Source organism: Phoca vitulina, unplaced genomic scaffold (assembly GCF_004348235.1).
Source record: "Phoca vitulina isolate PV1807 unplaced genomic scaffold, GSC_HSeal_1.0 scaffold2, whole genome shotgun sequence".
Taxonomy (NCBI): domain Eukaryota; kingdom Metazoa; phylum Chordata; class Mammalia; order Carnivora; family Phocidae; genus Phoca; species Phoca vitulina.
This window is the reverse complement of record NW_022589705.1, coordinates 15,984,617-16,008,664: the sequence shown is the minus strand read 5'-3', so window position 1 is coordinate 16,008,664 and position 24,048 is coordinate 15,984,617. Positions and strand designations below refer to the sequence as shown.

The 24,048-nt window shown below is 34.1% G+C and overlaps 1 protein-coding gene across 6 annotated transcripts in view; it reads right to left on the bottom strand.

Annotated features, from left to right (window-relative positions):
• COL11A1 (collagen type XI alpha 1 chain) overlaps positions 1–24,048 on the bottom strand; it is a 201,881-nt gene that overhangs the window by 120,162 nt on the left and 57,671 nt on the right. For 5 of the 6 annotated variants that reach the window (XM_032422477.1, XM_032422458.1, XM_032422466.1 and 2 more), the window contains 9 exons: positions 13,959–14,087; positions 8,149–8,265; positions 7,452–7,544; positions 6,116–6,370; positions 5,300–5,362; positions 3,792–3,833; positions 2,714–2,776; positions 1,792–1,866; positions 637–720 (listed from right to left, as the gene is read on the bottom strand). In XM_032422477.1, coding sequence (XP_032278368.1) covers positions 637–720; positions 1,792–1,866; positions 2,714–2,776; positions 3,792–3,833; positions 5,300–5,362; positions 6,116–6,370; positions 7,452–7,544; positions 8,149–8,265; positions 13,959–14,087 — 921 coding nt within the window. Of the gene's footprint in view, positions 1–636; positions 721–1,791; positions 1,867–2,713; positions 2,777–3,791; positions 3,834–5,299; positions 5,363–6,115; positions 6,371–7,451; positions 7,545–7,733; positions 7,887–8,148; positions 8,266–13,958; positions 14,088–24,048 lie in introns of all 6 variants that reach the window. The other variant, XM_032422491.1, reaches the window with a different exon arrangement.

The window sequence follows — 24,048 nt, the reverse complement described above, 5'->3', positions numbered from 1 at the left end:
CATTCTTTAGCCTTTTTAATTGCAGTGAATTTAAAAAATAAATACAATTATAGGTCTTATAGAGATACTGGAAACTTTCAGCTGATGAAGGATTATAAACAATGGATTTTGTAAAAACGTTATAGATTATGATGATTAAAACTTAAATACATATTTGAACGTTTCTTTCTTATATGAGAATGCTTACAATTAATTTGCTGGATTATTTGGGATATCCTGAATAATTGATTAGATTAGGAGGAAAAAAATTATTTCAAACCTTATTCTCTTACTTTTTCTAATCATCAACTTCTGTCTTAACAGACAGAAACTGTATGTGAGAAATAGAGAGTGCTAAGTATAAATCCATCAGTACTCTTTGAAAAAAATTAGAAAATTTGTGTTATGGTTTGTGTGTTATTGCCAGAATTATAAATGGCAATACTGCAAGGGTCAGTCATTTAACTTTAATATTCAGTTAAAGAAAATATCCCTACTGAAAAAATAAATTATAACCTCAGCACTTTTTCTGTCTAAATCCAAGGCACTATCCAGAAGTATTTTGCTTATAATAGTAGCATCCTCCAGATGCAGACACACACACACACAACCTGACTTCGAATCAGTTTATGGGAATACATGTTCATTCTTTCTTACCCGAGCCTGCTGAAGAATCGCCTGGGCCTGAGCTTCCTGAGCAGAGATGGTTGGTCCTTTGGAACCATCGCCACCATAACGAAACTAAGAAAAGAGAACATAAAGAAGCTCAAAATTAGCCTTTGTCAAATAGGTGCTTTAATTACTAATTAAAAACTATTTACTGAAAATGATGGGATTTTATAGAAGTACAAGGTAACTTATATGAATCAAGATACTTAGATTTTTTTTTTTTAATTCTCCTGCCCATAATGGAAGTTCTCTGGACCATGTTTACCTTTTGTAGAAGAGAGTCTTCCAATTTTAAATTCCATAATCTCTGAAATATCTGGAATAAGTCATCATATATGTTTTATCTATACAAATGCTACCTATTTCTATTTACACATTTGTAAAAATTCCAAATGTACTCAGTTCAGTGGTGGTTTTAGATCAATTGCTATTTTGTTGAGCAAAACTTTTGGAATCTGTATGAATACAGAGGAAATCATCCTTGAGATATATTCATTTTGTTTACCTTTTCTTAAGTAATTATAACAGGAAACTCACCCTCCCGGTATCTTTCCATAAAATTCTAAAATTCTAAAGATCCTTTTTAAATTTTAACTCAAAATGCAGCATGAGTCAATTTCTTACTCTACCTCATTATTACTTGAAATTTTATTACATTTAAACAAATTAATCAAAGTTTTATCCCAGAGAACAAGGGCAACTTTAAAAAAAAAAAGCATTCTTATGGTAAAACAATTTTTGAGCAAGGAATAATGACAATATAGATATATCTTCTTTAAAAAGTATCAACTGTTATCTCTATGGTGATAAATAGCATAATAATATTATGTTAAGTAACACATGAAATGCATGTTAATCATATGACTCAAGATGAAGCACATGATTGGAAATATTAAGAACAACCTCTAAGCTTTGTTGTCAAAGTCAAATCAAATAATGAAATCTTAGTTCTAATGCAGAGATATACCAAATTTTTGTTTTAATAAAATTTCCTGTCATTTCTAAAGGCTACTTGATTTCAAATATCTCTACCTCATACAATGGTTTTTAGTTAATTGCTCTGTAATACAGTTCAGCAATATTTTTCAACAATAAGATGATGAAATATTAAGTCATCTTTATAACAATTAAAAAAACCCATACCGGTAACATTAACATGGTACCAGGAGGACCAGGTAGACCATCAGCCCCTGGTAAGCCAGGACGTCCTGGGGGACCCTAGGAAAGTAAATCATCAAAATTAATAAATAAAGAGTCAAATTTATTAGAAATAGAGTATGTTATTAGTCTATTATTAGTTATCTAAATATTAGAATAACATATAATATTAGTCTACATTAACTAACTTGCATTTGTTCTCCCCTCCTTGGTTAATCTCCTTTTAGTAAGTACCTAGAAAGGGATTTTGTTTTTGTTTTTAAGTAGGCTTCATGCTCAGCATGAAGCCCAATGTGAGGCTTGAACTCATGACCCTGAGATCAAGACCTGAGCTGAGATCAAGAGTTGGAGGCTTAACTGACTGAGCCACCCAGGTGCCCTGAAAGGGTTGTTTTTCATTGCACTATTTTATAGGATTTTAATAAAGCATAAAGTTATTGGCTACTCAGGGATGGAGGAAAAACGGGAAAGAGATTTTACAAGAAGAGTTTGGACTGACTTAACACAAATGGTCTATTTTACCATGTAATCTAGGACATGCTCTTCAAATTAGAATTCAAGCTTATTAACTCAGTCTATCAGAATCCAACTAAATACTCATCAGAATCCATGGAAAACATGTCTCAACTGAAACTAAAGAACTGAATCTAATGTAGCAGGTTCATCTCAACACGGAAATTTGTTGGAAATAAAAGTTTTCTTATTAATTATAACATAGATAAGTGCACATTCTTCATCCTCACTTCTAAAATTATAGTTAGAGAAGTTAAACCAAAATGTTAGACACTGAGTTCACAGACTTCTCCCCCCTTCCAGTGAGAAGGATAACATGTTAAACTTGTAGAAAATATTGTAATTATTTTAATCTATGTTATATTCTTTTGTTGTAAAGAATCACTTCACTTACCCTCTCTCCAGGGTCACCAGGGGGTCCAGTGGGGCCTTGTAGACCGGGGGGACCCATAAGACCCTACAGAGAAATAAACCATGATCTGAGTCAGATCTTATTATCATTCAGGCAAATTCATCCTACCAAAATCAAAGAAGAGCTCATTTTATATTTCATAAATATACACTTGTCTCCCAAACAATTGCCCTATTTAACTTCCTATGAAAGACAACATATAGGAACCACTCTGTAGCTAGCTCAGTGCTTCCTCTATGAAGCTGCTCTCAGGGTGGAGGCAGACATTCCAAAGAAAGGCAGGAAAGGAGAACACGCCAAAATAAAGTCCCTGAAGCAGAAGTTGGTTCCCAGTTCTTAATGAAGAAATGGTATACTCAGACAATTAGACCTCAAAAATGTGATAGCAAAATTGAAATGTAGAAATCATTTAGCTTGGAGGCATTTTTACATTTTCTTTTATGGATAAAAAGTATTCAAAGTTATCAACATATTTATTTCAGATGACAAGAACTTAATTAATTCCACAGAAGATAGCGATTTCTTACAAAGTCTGATCAGTACAACTACCTGAGAATGAAGACACACCAAGCGACATCAGCCACACTAGGAAGTGACAATGCAAACTGATAATCACTCCATTCAGAAGCACAGATAAGGCAGCTACTGTCTACTTAGAATTCTCAACTCCATCCATTGAGATATATCTATACTTCTTTAATAAAAACAAAGATGACTTTTTTTTCACTATCATAACTTTCAGATAGAAAGTTGAAGATGAACTTAGAGGATGCAGAGGTATTTAAGCAAAAAAAAAAAAAAAAGAAAGAAAGAAAAAGAAACAAAAGAAAAGAGAGAAAGAAAATTAAACAAAATTTAATTCCACTGCTCAAAAGAATAACATTTGGAAAGCCAAATCAGACCGCAATTCAAGGCCACCAGGCCCTCTGAAAAAAACTGTTTGCCTCTATCATTCAATACTCAAATTAGTATAAAATATATAAATTCAATAATGTAATAGAAATTCTATATTTGATTATTTAAAAAAATCAAGACAAAAATAATCTTGACAGTTACATACTGCAGGTCCTGCTGGTCCTGGTGGTCCTTCAATAAGCATCCCCTATAATAAAAAGAAAAGACTGAGAATCACTATTAATGAAGTGTAACCCCTAACCTCTCCTCTAAGCAGTTCTAACAAAGCACCACATCATTGCATCTCAAAAAGTAAATTCTCTATTTCTACCATATAAAACCAATTACGAACAGTTTTGCATGGGGAAGGGAGAGAGTTTAAAATGATAAGAAAACACAGTCCCTGTCCTTGGAGAACCTGTGAACTAATTAGAAAAGAAATAAATATTCAAAAAGTAATAGTAAAAGGAGAATATGCTACATGCTCCCGAGAAGGACAAAGCAAAGACAGTTGCCAAGTTTTCCCTAGCACCTGGAATACTGCCTGGCACAAAGCTGGAATTTAATAAATATTTACTGCGTGAATGAAAGAATGGAAGTTAAGTAGCACCTAAGCACTTTAATTCAGGGAAAGGAGAAAAAAGTCCAAGCAAAAGAACTGGGGATAAATATGAGATAAGCTCTTCAGAAGACAAGAGGATAGAGTACTGTTTCAGGATAAGAAACTCATTCCACAAAGTTTATGATTCTACTGCCAGAAATTGTTTTATCATTTAAAAAGTTGGTTGTAAATTTTCAAAATAAGGGCATATTCATTCTGCAAAAAAAATATTTTAAAATTCTTTGGTGGGTATGTGGCACAATTTCTCAGATTTTGGAGTAATACAGTAGATAGCCAGCGATGTTCTTATAGACATATCTTTTTAACCTTTAACTCTCTCCCCACCCAGTTTTTCAGTGTTTATGTCCTTGCAACTTCTGAAATGATTTTCATGATCTTGAGGCAAACAGTGAAGCATATTACTTTTAGTTCTAATGCGACAGTTTTCCCAAGTTGGTGATTAAGGAGAACAATAGTAAAATTTCTTTCCAGTAAGAATTTGCTTTTTACCAATATCTTGAGTAGTAATAACATTAATACAAATTTTAAAAATCACTTTTGGAGTGAAGTCGACCATTTCTTCAATGGGATAAAAAGAAGTGAATTTTAAAAGGAATATTTTCGTATCATAACATGTATTATCTGGATATGAAACAAGAAAGTATCTAGGTCAAATAATATATTTCTAATAATGTCAAGTTAGAGAAATTGAAGGGAGTTACAAAAGCTAAAATCTGGTTATGTCCCAACCACCAACATTTGAACCTCAGCAAGTTAATTAACCTCTCTAGGTCTCAGATTCCTTTGTTGTAAAATGAGAGAATTAGACTAGACAAACTTCATCTGCTTTCAAATTCCAAAATTCATGTCTCTATATTTTTTGGTTGCTTGAAATTTCACTTGCCAGAAATGGCCTCACCAACTCACTTATGTCTGGCACATTTTAGACACTTGGACATTAGAATTTTTAATGGCAATATACAAACATATATGATAATGTAAGGTGATGATGGCTTATAATATAAATTAATTAATTGTACCAACCTTTACAATGTATTCACACCAATACTTACAGGTTCAACTACTGCTGGTTCTCCTTTCTGCCCCTTTTCTCCATATCCACCATGGCCATTTATCTGTTGAGTGAAAAATTCAAGCAGCCTGTCTTTAAGTAGATAAGGGCATTTAAGTATTTTTTTTAAAGAAAATTTAATCATCTATGTGCATTTAAAAACAACCTACTAAAATGTGTTTTTTTAAATAGAAACTTATTGAATGTTTAGATACTGAAAATATAAAAAGGAAAGCATAATGAGCATTAATACAATTCTTGAATGAGATGAGACAATTGTTTCTTAAAGACATATTACAGAAAAATAAAGACATCTGTAGACTTCAATTATTATTCCAAGGCATTAAGCAAAAAGTGTCATCAAATAAAGTTTAACGAAATAAAGGTGGGGGGTGAGGGGTGGGAGAAATAAGTGAAAGGGATCAAAAGGTGAAAAAAATAACAAATATGGTACCGTACTGAGCATCACCAGAACATTTCTTTTTTCAAAATTAAAAAAATAAAATAGCCTAGAAATCAGAAATAAGACTTACTACCCAGAATAATAACTATTTTAATCTTATCAATGACAAGACAATTTGGATACAATTCTATTCAAGACTATACTTTCAAATGAAGACTCCCGTACTGTAGGCAGAGCTACAACTGCTGAAGATTCCCATGAGGAAGAATCTATCAAGATGTCCTAGTAGTGATAAATTTTCACAGTTTACATAAGGACACAACTTGTATTTTACACCTGAAAAGACATCAAGGTCAATGTGAAAATACTCCAAAAATAAGACACACAATGACACAGAGCGTAATACTGACTTACGCTTGTTTCTGTGATATCTGTTTCTGCTGGCACACCTGGACCAAATTCTTCATTAGTGGGATTTGTTGGTTTATCTTCATATTCTTTATATTCATAAAAATCATATTCGCCTAAATCTCCATCTACCAGAAGGTCAGGTTCCCTGCCGTCTACTCCTTTGTTTTCATATAGTGTATCCTCGGAATTTTTCCTCTGGGAATCATAATCCTCTCCAGTTAGATATTCTTCAGTAAATACTTCTTCAAGTGGATTTGGCTATTAATTTAAGTTGCAAGGAGTTGAAGAACATGAAGTTTACTGTTAGTAAAGCAAGGTAAGCATTTGCAATTACAGTTTGATGGAATGTGACGGGAAGCAATTTAAACGCTACTCAAGCAAGCCTGAAGGCCGAGAAAGAGAGCCTTTCAGTATCATTGAAAGAAATATTTTTGTACATTGGTATATACAAGGAAATATTGCTTTCAAACTACTTTTCCCAGTAAACTGCAAGTATTCACATGGATTCAGCATGTGTATTTGCTTGTTCCATTGGAAAAATAAAAACTTGTTAGTCAACTTTATATTTATAGTATGAGACTTGGACAATGAGGTTTATTTGCCTCACTGGGAAACATGTTATATAAATTTTCTGACAGCTAAATGACTCAGGTATTTGTCATACCCGGCATGATAAGTATTTCACAAAGTTATACTGAATTGTATACTCATTTTTTCATGATAAGAATGTATGCATAACATGAAATTCAGAAAGATTGTTTGATTTATACCTGTATGTGATTAAACATTTTCAGAGAAAAGAATGAAAAAGGGTAAGATATATTAATTTAATCATAAATATCATACTCCTAACAAGTTTGAAAATGTAAATAACTATTAAAATCCACTAAGATTACATTTTCTCAAGAAGTTTGCTGTCATGAAAATGCATGATTATTGGTCAGATGAAATAAATTCTAATTGTATCATTTCATGATACAATTTATACTTTAGAGGAGGCACCTCCTCACAGAAAAATCATGTTGCAAATACCTTTCATCACAACATGTTGAGAAGCTTGCTCAATCCCAGGAGCAATCAAGAAAATGATAGCAGTCAATTCAGGTCAATCAATTTGTGTTTGCATGAAGCAAAGGGTCATGCAAAACTTGAATTGATTGATTTTAAATGACCTGTTTCTAGTAACAGTGAACCAATGCTATTGTTCCTCTTACCTCAGTAAAGGGATAAAAAGATGGAACTTTTCACAAGTTATAGATTCTTCCACAGTGAGGTGTATTAAGAAATATTACACACTTAAAAAATTTGGACTGTGATTTAATAGTGTCAATGAGCTTACCTCATTTGGTCCAGATACATGCCTAGGAGCTTCTGTCTGGTAACTTTCCTCTGTTCCATAGCTGTATTCTTGAAAATCATCAACGATATTTGCCTAGTGATGAAGTCAAAAGAAAAACAATTATAAAACTGTAAGGTAATCCCAAATTTAGGGAAATCATGATTTAATTGGGTTATCGGATTAGCCAAATGAGCATTTATCTAGTTGGGTTAGGACAATGGCTCATCATCAGAGATCTTCCAGCTTATCTAGGACAGATCTTGATTGCTTTTTCTTTGCTACCTTTACCCCTAGTTTGGCTTTTGCTGCTGCTTGGGAACTTTTCTTCTTCTTGGACGCAAATTTTTCAGATTTAGGGGGTGTAAACTTTTTGGACTTTTCCTTTGAGTTAGTGGCCACTGTCCTCGTCTTCTTTTTGAAATTGGATTTCTTTTTCTGTAAAACGTGGTGAAAGATGGAATGGGAAACATAAAAAAAGTGAAAAAGGAAATGAAGAGCATGGACGAAAGGAAGGACAAGCAAAGCAAAATGAGCATCATTCCTTCAGGACAGCTACTGTCAAATAAAAACCACAGTTACTAGTCATAGAATTCAGGTGAATGAAAGGCTTATGATGAGTTGAGGAACAGGGGACATAAGAAACCACGGAATGACAAACAGCAGGACACCATACACAAAGGTGCTACTTTGTTTTTACCTCAGTTTGTGCTATTGTCTCCTCAGTTACAGTGGGTGTTTCTGTTACAAATTCAGCCTCCTTATACTCTGCTTCCCCATACTCATAGTCATATTCCATTATATCCTCAGGTGCATACTACATCGCAAAGGAAAAAATATCAGGCGATTTTGTTAGTTGCAGGTAATACTAACAACAAAGTGGTAATTGTCTTAACTTTTACTTACGGTAAAGGTTAAGAGGCAACGAAATGCTGTTACTTAAACGTTATTTTGTATTACAAGAAGTATTATACTGTCTTATACAGAGTATAATAACATAGGAGTGACAAAGCAAGTTTTCTAAGAGCAGAATCATGGTTAGGATTGTGAGGAAACTAAAAATTTTGAATATTAATTCAAACTTAATTAATATTCAAAACTTTTAGTTAATGGCTTATTTCCAACACAGCAATTATGTACTTGGCCACAGTTGTTAACTATTCATGTTAATTTTTATTTGTAAAAATTGTTACACAAGAATTTGTTAAAAATTCTCTAAGAATTTTACTGTAATGTCAATGGGTACTTTTTTTTTCATTAAACTACATGCTTAAAATTTAAAATATGGACAGTAGTCTTTCCAAGTATGAAAGAATGTTTATGTTGTGAGACAGAAAGAGGAGAGGAGGAAAAGGAAATGCAAGGAACATAAGATGAGTCTAAACAGAACACTGGAACTAATGAAAAAATAAAATCTAAAATTTATTCAGAAATCTCTTTTGCTATAAACTTAAGATCAAAATGAGCACAGAACACTTGTGAAACAGTAAAAGATTCAAAATTAGATCTGTTTCTAGTTAATACATTATTTCTGCTTTTAAAGATACTGTTTTTTTCTCTATCAAAAAAAGCATAGCACTTAGACCTCATAAACTATTTAAACCGAACTCACATTGGAAAATAATATTTTATACTAGATTCTTCTGTATTAAAATAACTTAGTTGGAAAGAGGTATGTTTCTTAATAGAAGGATGTACAAGACAATCATACATATTGAGTGATAAGGAAAATAATGTATTGATCTTCAAAGCCAACTATCTCAAAACTTTAATTTGTAAACAAGAATATAGTTATTGTGAAATATATATTAATCATTGGTTTAATCAAAATAACTGTAAATACACTAAGGTCATACACACATAAAATATTAAGCAGCAAACTCAACAAGCTGAATCATATATATATATATATGTATATATATATATATATATATATGCTAAAGGCAATCTATTTAGAATTCTCTCAGTATTATATTTGGTAAAATTCCCATTATACCCCAACTGGACTTCTTGGCATTTCAAAATTGCCACAAAAGCCTTTTTGATCTGCCAGAAAAATAACTGTTGAGCATATGTCTTTTAGAAAATTGTGATCACTGTGCCTTCTAATGAGCTCTATTAACTACAGCAATGCAAATGAGTGCAAATTTCACAGACCTATAATGAGACATGTCCAAAACTGATCTCCTGGCAACATTATACATCTGGCCTTTGATGAAATACCCTCACTAGAGTGAACTTTCTAGATGGTTCAGCTGAAGGTCATATTGAAATATAAACATAGTCATGTCTTTCATTTTCTTTATGATTGTCAAAACTCTTCTTTGATTAAATTAATTGAAATGGTTTCATAATTTTATCTGCTCAGTAAATAGTTTCATTTTCAATGAATATACATACAAAGTACTTCAACAAAGCTTTATTCTAATTGAATTTGTACAGAATTTGGTAAAATAGAAAAATGCATGCATAGAACACTGAACACTTGTTTCTTTGTGCCTCTGCAATCAAGATATAATGCCAACTACTTCTAGGAAAGTTAATATAAACATTATTAATAACATCATTAAATAAATAAAGTGATTAAATATTGAATTAAGATACATATTAAAAGACATTAATGGAGATTGAATATTGTATAATGAATAATTTTTCTGTGTTATGGTCAATCACATTGGAATAAGAAATATTAAATTTATATAGCTACTAGCTGCCAGCTTCAAGTAAAACATAAAAACGAAAAGATTTGACAGTCTGTTTATGCTGTAAAGTTTTAAAATTAGGCAGACTTTTCAAAATCAGGTGCATCTATAATAAGTTTTAAAAACATAAGACAATAAACAAAGACACAAAGGGCTGATTTTTCAAACGCACAGTTTAATGCATCTTAAATGAAGCATGGTACTCAGAAATATATCAATATATACCAACTTCATGTCATTTTTTTTTTCCTTGTAGGAGGAAACATCTAACCTCCATAAGTTTCTCCTCTTTTTAAATTCTTTCCAAATGAAGACCAACCAGACTAGTTGTGATTATAGAATACTGGAGGAAATAATATTCTTACCTCCTTAGACACGAAAGCACATCTTTTTCTTAGAGTCTTTCAGGAGTCAGTGAAGAATCACTGCTTCTGTTCTTACCTCTCTCTTTTTTAAAAGATTTATTTACTTGTTTTAGAGAGGGGGTAAGGGTGTAGAGAGAGGGAGACATCTCAAGCAGACTCCACACTGACCATGGAACCCGAGGTGGAGCTTGATCTCATGACCCTGAGATATGACCTGAGCCAAAACCATGAGTCAGACCCTCAACAACTGAGCTACCCAGGGCCCCCTGTTCTTATTTCTTTGTCTAAACAACATCCCCTTGGTGGTGGTATTGAGTCTACTTGGCACTAGTGTACATGAAGCTTTATAACCTATTTTTGGAGATGATTCTCTTTACTTACTATGGAATTTTGGGCTGCCTTGAAAACAGAGAGAACTAGTTGTAATCAGTGAGATAAATATATGCAAAAAGACATGCAGTGATGGAATGATTTCAGTTTTGATATGTGAGTAACCTAGCATTAATTACAGTATGTGAGGAGAAAGGGACTTCTAGAAATGTCATAATCTGTTCTTATTTAATTTGTTAGAAAAATAGTGGCACCAGTAAATATCTGTGCATCTACGAGAACTAAAATATATGATAAATACTAAGTGCAAAAAAAGATTAAGGTAATACATTTAGGGAAGTCAGCTGGTTTTTAAATTTCTCTATAAAATACTATCTTGCCTTTGCTTCATTTTCCTTGTTCATTCTTTATAAAAAAGAATGGCAATTGCCTACCTTGTATAAGATACTATAGTTTGCATAATACATTAAGAAATACATAATACATTAAGAATTACCATATATAGATTTCACATTTAATTTCTTATAATAGATTAATCTAACTTGAGAAAATCCCCAAACATCATAATTTTAATATTAATTACTCTTCTATATAAATGGTATTGTGTAGGTTCAAATGGAATTAAAGTTTGATGATATTACTACCATGTTTAAATCTATCTACATTATGCATTTCACTGTATGATGATGATGTGATACTGTGGCAAACACATGAAAATACTGAACCCTAAGAATGACTTAGAAGATGTTATTTAGAGGGTATGAGCTGGGCAAAATTATAAGTTGTAAAAAGCACACTTGAGTTAACTGATAAAATAAATTAACATAGCTATTAATCCAAATTAGAATAATGAATATGCAATGTCACAAATTTATTAATGGAAAATAAGCACTATAAAGTTCAACATGTATGGTCAATGCTCTATACTGCACTTTATATTCTTTACTCACTGGCAAATAACATTGCTTCCTATGTTGTACAGGACGAACATCTGTAGATCAATTATTAAAAATGCATATTTGAAATATAATTACATATTAATGGCTATATGTCAAAACTAATATAAGGGCTGTTTACTAATTTGGTTAACCAGTTTATAGAATGTATAGAATGGTTATATGATTGAAGTATCAACGTAATTTACAATTTGAAAAAAAATGTGAGTTGATTCTTCAAAAAAACTTTTCATTGTAATACATTCAATATAGAAACCAGTAAGAAATGCTGTATTTATTATAGCATCACCCAACTGAATTTCCATGCAGCTTTTATTATAACAATAGATTTTTTGTCTCCTCAAACTCTCCTAGTAAAAACAAGTTTGACTTCTTAACAGAATGTTAAGTATACATTATCAACCACTAAAGTAGAAAAGGGCAAATTTACTTTTAAATTTTACTTTTTTTATCCAGATAAAAATCGATAAAAACAATTTTGCTTTAAAATAACTCAGTTTAACTGACATGATAGCATTAAAATAAAGTAATAAAACACCTCAAGGTGATATATTAAGAAAGCATACCTTCATTTTTCCAAAAATCAGAGTCATATCTGTTGCTAAAAAGAACAAAACTTATCTTTCATAAAATAAAAGCAAAATAAATCTCAGCAATCTCGAACATGTATAACATGTATAAATGTAAATTTTAATACCGAATCATCATATAATCTCTAAGGTATAAAAGCACTAAACCTGATGGTATTTTACCTATCCTCTTGGAATTCACACAAAAAAAACTGTTTAAATAAATCCTGAGGGAATAAAAAGAATGAGGCACTGGAAAACTGTGAAAAAAGCAAACACAACTACCCAAGCAATTTCATTTTCTCTCTCATATTTGCTTTTCTGTCAGCTTCTTAAGACTTTATCCTGTTTTAAAAAAAACATTAATATTAAGTCATGGAAAAGATCAGTTCAACAGAATTCACTATCATACTTTAAAAAGAAAAGTGATGTCAAAAAATATATCTCAAGCTTTTAGATGGTAAAATCCTAACTGAACTCACATGCAAAAACAACAAGAAGTTAAAATAAAAGATAAGATCCTAACCTCTTCTAAGTAGTCAAGCTCAAAATATGGCACCAAATAGTACATTTAGAAAGTAAGAAGAATGCTATTTGAGCTATTTTCCCAAACATAAAGGCAGCTTTGATGTTTTCAAACTTCCAACCCCCTCTTCTAAAATTTAACACTCTTTGAGAAAAAAGAATCTAAAATTGTTTTGCTGCCAACTAAAGGCTAAATTCCTTCCAGTCTGCTTGTTTTTTAATTTCCAGAAGATCCACATTAAAGGATCTTACCAAAAAATCTGGATAAGGGTACACTGTATTGCATTTTTTGTTTTTTTGGGATATTCAATTCTGCCAAGATTGCTATGGCTATGCGAACTTATTTTTTGGTCTGAAAGAGAATAGGGTCAAATTTCATTATGGTAAATTTTCTTGCAAAAATGGCCTGGAAGAATGGTTTCACACCTGAATTTCAAATAAAGTGACATAATATGAATCAAAATACATGAATAGTTTTAGTTACTGCATTCAGATCATACTGCTTTCCATTTCATTACTCTTTATGTCAAATTTTGTGGAAGAAAAAGAAAACATATATATCAACGTAGCATAGCCCAATAAGAAACAGTAAAAAAAAAAAAAAATTCTCTCTAAATACTCAACACAGCCTGAAACTTTAAAATAGCTCTAATGTCACTTTCTCATCTGCCTGAATTGCCAAAGGCAAGTACACCAGAGGATATATCACCCTTATCTTGAGGCTGTGTTAATTATTTAACTGCCAAGGGCAGAAATATAGCTTTTAGATTTTTATGTAGCAGAAATATAGCTTTTAGATAATTATCTTTTTCTCACCTCCTCCAAAATGAAATATGCTCATATATACAGTATACAAGTGAGGTATCTCTATTTATAAGAAGTTTAAGTAACAGAGTTTAACACCCCAAATCATCTTTAAATCACTCTTCCTAGAAATGTTAAAACACTATTAAATACAAAGTATACTTTAATTAAAATTGAATAATAGAGATAAGCCTCAAAACTACAGGGGTAGGTCTGTACCATTGAAATGATAAAACAGTCCTAATTTTATGGTCCTCACCTCGTCAATCTGCGGTTCCTGAGCCTGAGCGGCCTTGGGCACTGAAGAGTCACAGTCTGGGCTGTAATGCTCACAGTAGTCATATGCGGCTTTGGGGTCACCTATGATCAATAGTTGCTGGATGTCCCCCTGCCCAGAAATAAACAAGGATGTAGTCAGCATATTCGGATACACATATATTCAGAGCAAGATCTACCCAAGACAATGTGTAGTTTATTTTTAAATACCCGAAGAACTACCACTTACATTCAATGTTAAAAATAGTCTTATAGAACAAAACAAACAAGGAAAAGGAAAAGAGAGAGACAGAGAAACACAGAAACAGACTCTTAACTCTAAAGTATAAACTGATGGTCACCAGAGGGGAGGTGGGTGGGGGAATGGTGAAATAGGTGATGGGGATAACAGGGTGATAGGTATTGAAGAGGGCATGTGCTGTGATGAGCACCGGGTGTCATACTTCACTAATGAATCATCGAACACTGCATCAAGGACTAATTATGTACCATACAGTGGCTAGCAGAACATAATAAAAAAAAAAAAAAAAGAAGAAGAAAGGGATTAAAGAGCGAACTTGTGATGAGCACAGAGTAATGTACAGAATTGTTGAAGCACTATATTGTACACTAATGTAATACTGTATGTTAACTATACTGGAAATAAATAAAAAACTTAAATAAAAAGTAGTCTTAAATGATTAAAAAAACCTCACACCTGTTTTACAAATCAGCTGTAAATATTAAGCTAGTATTCTATTATTCTGTGGTTCAGAGAATCTTTACTATATGCATCCATTTGTTAAAACTTGATTTTACTGCATTCACAATTTACACTGCATAAAATAAGACAAATAAAATACAAGTAATAAGCTGATAAAAAAGTAAATAAAATTTTAAAACTGTAGATATATAAAGATAGTAATATATTTTCAATATAAAGTAAAGAGTTCAATCAAATTAAACGGAATTATTATTGTTAGGCGAATTTATATGCGATTCTACTATTGTGTTCTGGTAAAGGAGTCAATATCAGAAGGAATTCCTACTCACAAAGATGAGTAAGAAATGCAGAGACCGGAAAAATTCAAATTATGAATAAGAAATTTGGGATATTTTTATTAAGAAATAATGGAACACTGAAGCATACATTAAAACTCACTTATTTTGAATTCTGTATAATTTTAATAAAAAACATTACAAATAATTAGTAATAGAGTTATCTAAAGAGTTTAATTTCAGGAGATTCTGAAACTGATTCTGAAAACTTACAGAAAAATTGTAATATTCTGCTCCTGAAGCAATCTGAATATTTCCACAGGGTCTAATTCAACATGAAACTAGTTTCATATAAATCCATGAGTCATGGCCATATTAATTCAGAATTATACTCAGGCCCAGAAGAATTTTTGAGTTAATATCCATTTGACTTGATGATTCAAGTCCTTGTAAGTTTGAGCATGTAAGTCTGATTCACAGAACTCCTGATTCCATTTTGAATAATTTCAAAGTTATTCCAGCTTTTCTGCATTTTGTTAACAGGAGTTATACAGCCTATATAGCCTAATGAAAATATAGATATTAAATTTAAAAAGTCTCTCACAATGAATCTTAGGAGAGAATTCGTAGCACTTCTGTACAACAGTTGTTTACTCATTTCATTCTATCATTCATTCAAACAGTGCTTTAACAAACCATAAGAGACTCTTAACTACAGAGAACAAACAGGGTCGCTGGAAGGAGGTGGGCGGGGGTGGTCTATATGGGTGATGTGTATTAAGAAGGGCACTTGTGTCGAGCACTGGATGTTATATATAAGTGATGAATCACTAAATTCTACTCCTGAAACCAATATTATGTTAACTAACTAGAATTTAAATAAAATTTGAAAATTTAAATAAAAATTTGAAAAAAAAAAAAACACCTTTTTTTTAAAATTTTATTATGTTATGTTAGTCACCATACAATACATCATTAGTTTTTGATGTAGTGATCCACGATCCATTGTTTTCGTATAACACCCAGTGCTCCATGCAGTACGTGCCCTCCTTAATACCCATCACCGGGCTAACCAATCCCCCCTCCCCCCTCCCCTCTAAAACCTTGTTTGTTTCTCAGGTCCATAGTCTCATGGTTCATCTCTCCCTCCAATTCCCCCCCCCATTTTTCCCTTCCTTCTCCTAATGTCCTCCATGCTATTCCTTATGTTCCACAAATAAGTGAAACCATATGATAATTGTCTTTCTCTGCTTGACTTATTTCACTTAGCATAATCTCCTCCAGTCCCATCCATGTTGATGTAAAAGTTGGGTATTCATCTTTTCTGATGGCTGAGTAATATTCCATTGTATCTATGGACCACATCTTCTTTATCCATTCATCTGTTGAAGGGCATCTCGGCTCTTTCCACAGTTTGGCTATTGCGGACATTGCTGCTATGAACATTGGGGTGCATATGGCCCTTCTTTTCACTACCTCTGTGTCTTTGGGGTAAATACCCAGTAGTGCAATTGCTGGGTCATAGGGTAGCTCTATTTTTAAATTTTTGAGGAACCTCCACACTGTTTTCCAAAGTGGCTGTACCAACTTGCATTCCCACCAACAGTATAAGAGGGTTCCCCTTTCTCCACAACCTCTCCAACATTTGTTGTTTCTTTCCCTGTCCATTTTTGCCATTCTAACTGGTGTAAGGTGGTATCTCAGTGTGGTTTTGATTTGGATTTCCCTGATGGCTAATGATGATGAACATTTTTTCATGTGTCTGTTAGCCATTTGTATATCTTCTTTGGAGAAGTTTCTGTTCATCTCTTCTGCCCACTCTTTGACTTGATTATTTGTTTTTTGGGTGCTGAGTTTGAGAAGTTCTTTATAAATTTTGGATACCAGCCCTTTATCTGTAGTGTCATTTGCAAATATCTTCTCCCATTCTGTGGGTTGCCTCTTTGTTTTGTTGACTGTTTCCTTTGCTGTGCAGAAGCTTTTTATCTTGATGAAGTCCCAAAAGTTCATTTTTGCTTTTGTTTCACTAGCTTTTGGAGATGTATCTTGAAAGAAGTCGCTGTGGGCGATGTCAAAGAGGTTACTGCCTATGTTCTCCTCTAGGATTTTGATGGATTCCTGTCTCACATTGAGGTCTTTCATCCACTTTGAGTTTATCTTTGTGAATGGTGTTAGAGAATGGTCGAGTTTCATTCTTCTGCATGTGGCTGTCCAATTTTCCCAGCACCATTTATTGAAGAGACTGTCTTTTTTCCATTGCATGTTTTTTCCTGCTTTGTCAAAAATTATTTGACCATAGAGTTGAGGGTCCATACCTGGGTTCTCTATTCTGTTCCATTGGTCTATATGTCTGTTTTTGTGCCAGTACCATGCTGTCTTGGTGATCACTGCTTTGTAATATAGCTTGAAATCGGGCAACGTGATGCCCCCAGCTTTGTTTTTCTTTTTCAACATTTCCTTGGCGATTCAGGGTCTTTTCTGATTCCATACAAATTTTAGGATTGTTTGTTCCAGCACTTTGAAAAATGTCATTGGAATTTTGGTCGGGATGGCATTGAAGGTATAGATTGCTCTGGGTAGCATAGACATTTTAACAATGTTTATTCTTCTGATCCATGAGCATGGAATATTTTTCCATCTTTTTGTGTCTTCTTCAATTTCTTTCATGAGTGTTCTGTAGTTCCTAGAGTATAGATCCTTTACCTCTTTGGTTAGGTTTATTCCGAGGTATCTTATGGTTCTTGGTGCTATTGTAAATGGAATCATTTCTTTAATTTCTCTTTCAACAGTTGCGTTGTTAGTGTATAAGAAAGCAACTGATTTCTGTGCATTGATTTTGTGTCCTGCCACATTACTGAATTGCTGGATGAGTTCTAGTAATTTGGGGGTGGAGTCTTTTGGGTTTTCCACATAAAGTATCATGTCGTCTGCGAAAAGAGATAGTTTGTCTTCTTCTTTGCCAATTTGAATACCTTTTCTTTCTTTTTGTTGTCTGATTGCTGTTGCTAGGACTTCTAGTACTATGTTGAACAACAGTGGTGAGAGTGGGCACCCTTGACGTGTTCCTGATCTTAAGGGAAAGGCTCTCAGCTTTTCCCCATTGAGGATGATATTCGCTGTGGGTTTTTCATAGATGGATTTTATGAGCTTGCGGAATGTTCCCTCTATCCCTATACTCTGGAGAGTTTTAATCAGGAAAGGATGTTGTATTTTGTCAAATGCTTTTTCTGCATCAATTGAGAGGACCATATGGTTCTTCTCCCTCCTCTTATTAATGTGTTCTATCACATTGATTGATTTGCGAATGTTGAACCCCCCTTGCATCCCGGGAATAAATCCCACTTGGTCGTGGTGGATGATCCTTTCAATGTATTGTTGGATCCTATTAGCTAGGATTTTGTTGAGGATTTTGGAATCCATATTCATCAGGGATATTGGTCTGAAATTCTCCTTTTTTGATGGGGTCTTTGCCTGGTTTAGGGATTAAGGTAATGCTGGCCTCATAGGATGAGTTTGGAAGTTTTCCTTCTGTTTCTATTTTTTGAAACAGCTTCAGTAGAATAGGTATTATTTCCTCTTTGAATGTTTGGTAGAATTCCCCAGGGAATCCATCAGGCCCTGGACTCTTGTTTTTTGGGAGGTTTTTGATCACTGCTTCAATCTCGTTACTGGTTATTGGCCTATTCAGGTTGTCAATTTCTTCCTGTTTCAGTCTTGGCAGCCTATAGGTTTCCAGGAAGGCCTCCTTTTCATCCAGATTGCTCAGTTTATTGGCATATAGTTGTTGATAATAATTTCTAATAATTGTTTCTATTTCCTTGGTGTTGGTCGTGATCTCTCCCCTTTCATTCATAATTTTATTAATTTGGATCCTTTCTCTCTTCTTTTGGATAAGTCTGGCCAGTGGTTTATCAATCTTATTAATTCTTTCAAAGAACCAACTTCTAGTTTCATTGATCTGATCTACTGTGTTTCTGGTATCTAATTCATTGATTTCTGCTCTAATTTTAATTATTTCTCTTCTAATGCGTGGCTTAGGCGTCATTTGTTGCTTTTTCTCTAGTTCTTTAAAGTGTAGAGTTAGTTGGTGATTTCGGGATTTTTCTATTTTTTTGAGTGAGGCTTGGATGGCTATGTATTTCCCCCTTAGGACCGCCTTTGCAGTATCCCATAGGTTTTGGACCAATGTGTTTTCGTTCTCATTGATTTCCATGAATTGTATAAGTTTTCTTTGATTTCTTGGTTGACCCAAACATTCTTGAGCAGGGTGGTCTTTAGCTTCCAAGTGTTTGAATTTCTGCCAAATTTTTTCTTGTGATTGAGTTCCAGTTTTAGAGCATTGTGGTCTGAGAATATGCAGGGAATAATCTCAATCTTTTGGTATCGGTTGAGACCTGATTTGTGACCCAGTATATGGTCTATTCTGGAGAAAGTTCCATGTGCGCTCGAGAAGAATGAGTATTCTGTTGTTTTAGGGTGGAATGTTCTGTAAATATCTATGAGGTCCATCTGGTCCAATGTATCATTCAAAGCTCTTGTTTCCTTGTTGATTTTCTGCTTAGATGATCTGTCCATTGCTGAGAGTGGAGCATTGAGGTCTCCTACAATTAACGTATTGTTATCAATATGACTCTTTATTTTGGTTAACAGTTGGCTTATGTAGATGGCTGCTCCCATGTTGGGGGCATAGATATTTACAATTGTTAGATCTTCTTGTTGGATAGACCCTTTAAGAATGATATAGTGTCCTTCTGTGTCTCTAATTACAGACTTTAGTTTAAAATCTAATTTGTCTGATATAAGAATTGCTACCCCAGCTTTCTTTTGAGGTCCACCGGCATGGAAGATAGATCTCCATCCCTTCACTTTCAGTCTGGATGTATCTTGAGGTTCCAAATGAGTCTCTTGTAGGCAGCATATGGATGGGTCCTGTCTTTTTATCCAATCTGCAACCCTGTGCCGTTTTATGGGAGTGTTTAGGCCATTCACGTTGAGAGTGATTATTGAAAGATATGAATTAATTGTCATCATGTTGCCTGTGAAGATGTTGTTTTTATAGATTGTCCCTGTAAATTTCTGTTGTAGATCACTCTTGGGGTCTTTCTCCTTTTATAGAACCCCCCTTAATATTTCTTGCAGGGCCGGCTTAGTGGTCACATATTCTTTCCTCTTCTGCCGGTCGTGGAAGCTCTGCATCTCTCCATCCGTTCTAAATGAAAGCCTTGCCGGATAAAGTATTCTTGGCTGCATGTTCTTCTCATTTAGTACCCTGAATATGTCTCGCCAGGCCTTTCTGGCTTGCCAGGTCTCTGTGGATAGGTCTGACGTTATTCTGATGTTCCTCCCTCTGTAGGTAAGGAATCTCTTCCCCTTAACTGCCCTTAAGATGGTTTCCTTGGTTCTAAGATTTGCAAGTTTTACTATAACATGCCGGGGTGTTGCCCTGTTTTCCTTGATCTTAGGAGGGGTCCTCTCTGCCTCTAGGACACGAATGTTTGTTTCATTCCCCAGATTAGGGAAGTTCTCAGCTACGATTTGTTCAAATACATCTTCTAGCCCTCTCTCTCTCCACTCCCTCCGGGATTCCAATGATTCTGACATTGGAACGTCTCATGGTGTCACTTATTTCTCTGATTCTATTTTCATGGATTCTGAGTTGTTTTTCCCTGGGCTCCTCTTTTCCCTTTTTATCTATTATACTGTCTTCCAGATCGCTTATTCTCTCTTCTGCCTCAGTTACCCTAGCTGTTAGATTATCCAGATTGGATTGGATCTCATTGATAGCATTTTTAAGTTCTGCCAATTCACCTTTTATTTCTGCCCTTAGAGACTCTATGTTGCCATTAATTGATTTCTCCATTCTAGCCATTGTCTTCACAATTGCTAGCCTGAATTCCATCTCCGACATCTTGGTTATATCTGCATCCATTTGTAAATTTGCAGCATAAGTCATAATCTCTGAGTCTTTTCTGTTTTGGGGGCTCCTCCTCCTAGTCATTCTGTTGATGGGTGTTTGAGGGAATGTATAGAGTCCAAATTATTGACCAGAACCCAAGCAAGATGCACCTGTTTTCTTGGGACCTTAGGGTTGCTGGCCTCTTGTTTTCCCAGCCTGTCTTCTGCGGGAGGGGCCTGTCACGCTGTTACTCAGGCAACCCTGTTTGGGCGGAGTTGCCCTGCCCCCCTGTGGCGGGGGATGGGCTCAGTGGGAATCAGTCTTTGGGGCTTTTGTTCTCTGGCGCCTTTCCCTGGCGGCTTTCTGCGTCTCTTCCGCGAGTCAGAGCAGAAGAGACCGTTTCCAACCCTCTGCCTCAGAGGAGAGAGATCACAGTCTGTTCTTCAGTGAGCTCTCCAGGCCACACTGTCTCCGTTTCTGTCCGTGCTGCTATAAACTGCAGCGTCCTGGGTTGTGCGCCCCTCCGCAATGCTCCCAGTCCTGCCTCCAGGTCGGGGCACGTCTCTGCCCTTTGTGCTTCTAAAACCACCAGCCGCTCCCAGTTCGCGTGCGCGCGACTCCGCCACTCAGGGTTTCCACCCCCGGGGGTTGCAGTTCACCGGCGGAACCCCGGTGCACCGGGTTTCCGTCTAGGAGGCTACAGTTCCAAAAACACAACCTTTTAAAGTACATATAGCATGTTAATATGGTCAGGTAACACCCAAATAAGAAAACATCTACTTTATTTCCCAGTAAAACATAAAAGAAAACAGAATCAGCAAATATCCATCTGAAAACTATAATGTTTATAATACTCATACTATTATTGGTGTTTCAACCTCAAAATTATTTATTTCCACGTCATAAGGCAATATAATCAATCAAATTAGATTGTTTCTGAGATTTTTTTAAGGATTCTTTTTTGTAAATAGATAGGAAAGTCTCTAATATTTCTTTTATGTTCACTGATTTTAAATATGCTCACAGTAAACTAATATAAGTTCTTAAATTTTATTGATAGCATTTCTTAAACATTAGCTGATCAATTTGGAACATTGAGTAGCCACAACTGAATTATATACAAATAATTATATAGTTACATAAATGAATAATAATAAGTAACAAACAGAATTTTGAATACACAGTTTTTCATTCTGCTGTTAAAAAATAATAATAATGAGGCATCATTGAGTACGTCTTGAGTGCTGGCATCACTGAGAGTTTCAGTTAGAAATCCTGACTCTTGAATTTTCTCCCAACTTTGCCATTAACTATGTGGAATTGTGCAAGTCACCTCATTCATCATTTGTAAAATGAGTACATGTAGAGATCGTATCTAAGGTCCTCTCCAGAACTCCAGAATTCCATATTTAAGTATAAGAAATATAATGAACCAAGTGAAGCTGTTGCTAAAACAGAAAAAAAAAAAAGTTGCCTATCTTATAAGCTTACGGTATTTTTTAAATAGTATATTTTTGAGAAGAATTCTGGTTTTCTAAGTTCTTGCTTGACTTCATTAAATGGAATCCTGTCAGTCTTTCTACTATAAATTCTTATTTCAGGTGTTTAATATTTAGCCATAAAATACACTGCTGGAAAGAAACTGGCAAATTCAGTTAAAAAGCTACAGTATAATTTTCCCCAGAAGGTGTTTTACAGTTTTATGTTAATCATAGGACATGTTGTGAGACAGTCTATAGATAAACAAAAGCACCCTGACAGGTTGAATAAACTGTAAATATTATATTTCTAGTCATTATATTTACTATTTAGTATATTACTAAATATACTATTATATTTCTAGTCATAAAAATCTCCACAGCTGGAAAAGGGTGAAGTTACCATATAATATTGGCATCTGCACATACAAACCATGAAAAAGACATCCTCCTCCTCTAATGATCTACAAAGCCAAACTTAGAGTTGATGCAATTACCTTGCTATCTACAGCTGTGTCAACTAGGTCTCTACAATAGTATTTGCATATAGACAGGATGAGACTAAGGTGGAAAGCAAAGCAAATGTAAAAAAACCAAATGGCACCCATCTCTAAAGTTGAGGTTCTTCTAAATGTCACATAGAGTGCAAAAAGATCCTGCCAGTTAATAAGTAATAGCATATCTTCCTTTTACAACTAAAATATAATGCACAAATTCTAATAATTTTTGTTGGTTTGTTTTCTATTTTTGTTTGTGTTTGTGTGTGTGTGTGTGTCTACAAAGCCTTAGCTATTTCTAATTTTGGTGCAATGAATAAACTACATCGTGCTCTATGAAATACATAAGTTAATACACATTTAGCTTTTTTCCCACGTATAAGCAATCAGATTTATTTTAAAAATGTGGTATAAGAGATTGGTCTAATGTTTTAAGGTCAAATGTCAATGTGTCAATGTTAAGTGTCTGAATTTTCAAATTCAACTCCTCATCCTATGTGAAGCCAACCAGTGTTTGGTTGAAGTCAGTTCCCAGGCTAAGTATCCACTGAATTGAACATCACAGCAGCTTATTCCTGAAAATACACAATGGAAAACCAGGTTTTGATCAGCTGTCATGTTCAATTCAATGTGACCTGTGAATGGATTATATGTTTAGAACAAAATAAAATCACAATAGCAAGGAAATTCAGCTATAACCAAAACAGCAAATGGAGAGGTTGGATCAATGTTCAACTATCACTGTTCAAATAAAGAGTTCATTTTTAAGCAGTTTATCTAAATAATCTCTCTTGAATGTCAATCTAGCAACTAGTATCTGTATAATACCATGAAGCTTTTATTTTTTTTATTTTTTTATTTTTCTAAAGATTTATTTATTTGAGAGAGAGAGAGGGAGAGGGAGAAGCAGACTCTCTGCTGAGCAGGGAACCCGACAGGGGGCTCGACACCAGGACCCTGGGATCATGACCTTAGCCGAAGGCAGACACTTAACCAACTGAGCCACCCAGGTGCCCCACCATGAAGCTTTTAATTCCACTTGTAATTTTGGAAGACTCAAAATTTTAATATTAAAACGTGGATGTTGCTTGTATTCTAAGAGAATAATTTACTTTTGATAATATCAGGAAAAATAGATTTCAAGTATCTATTGATGATGTATCTCACTGAATTTCATAAATTTCTAAAATTAAAAATTTCATCTCCCCTAATACTAAAGTAAAT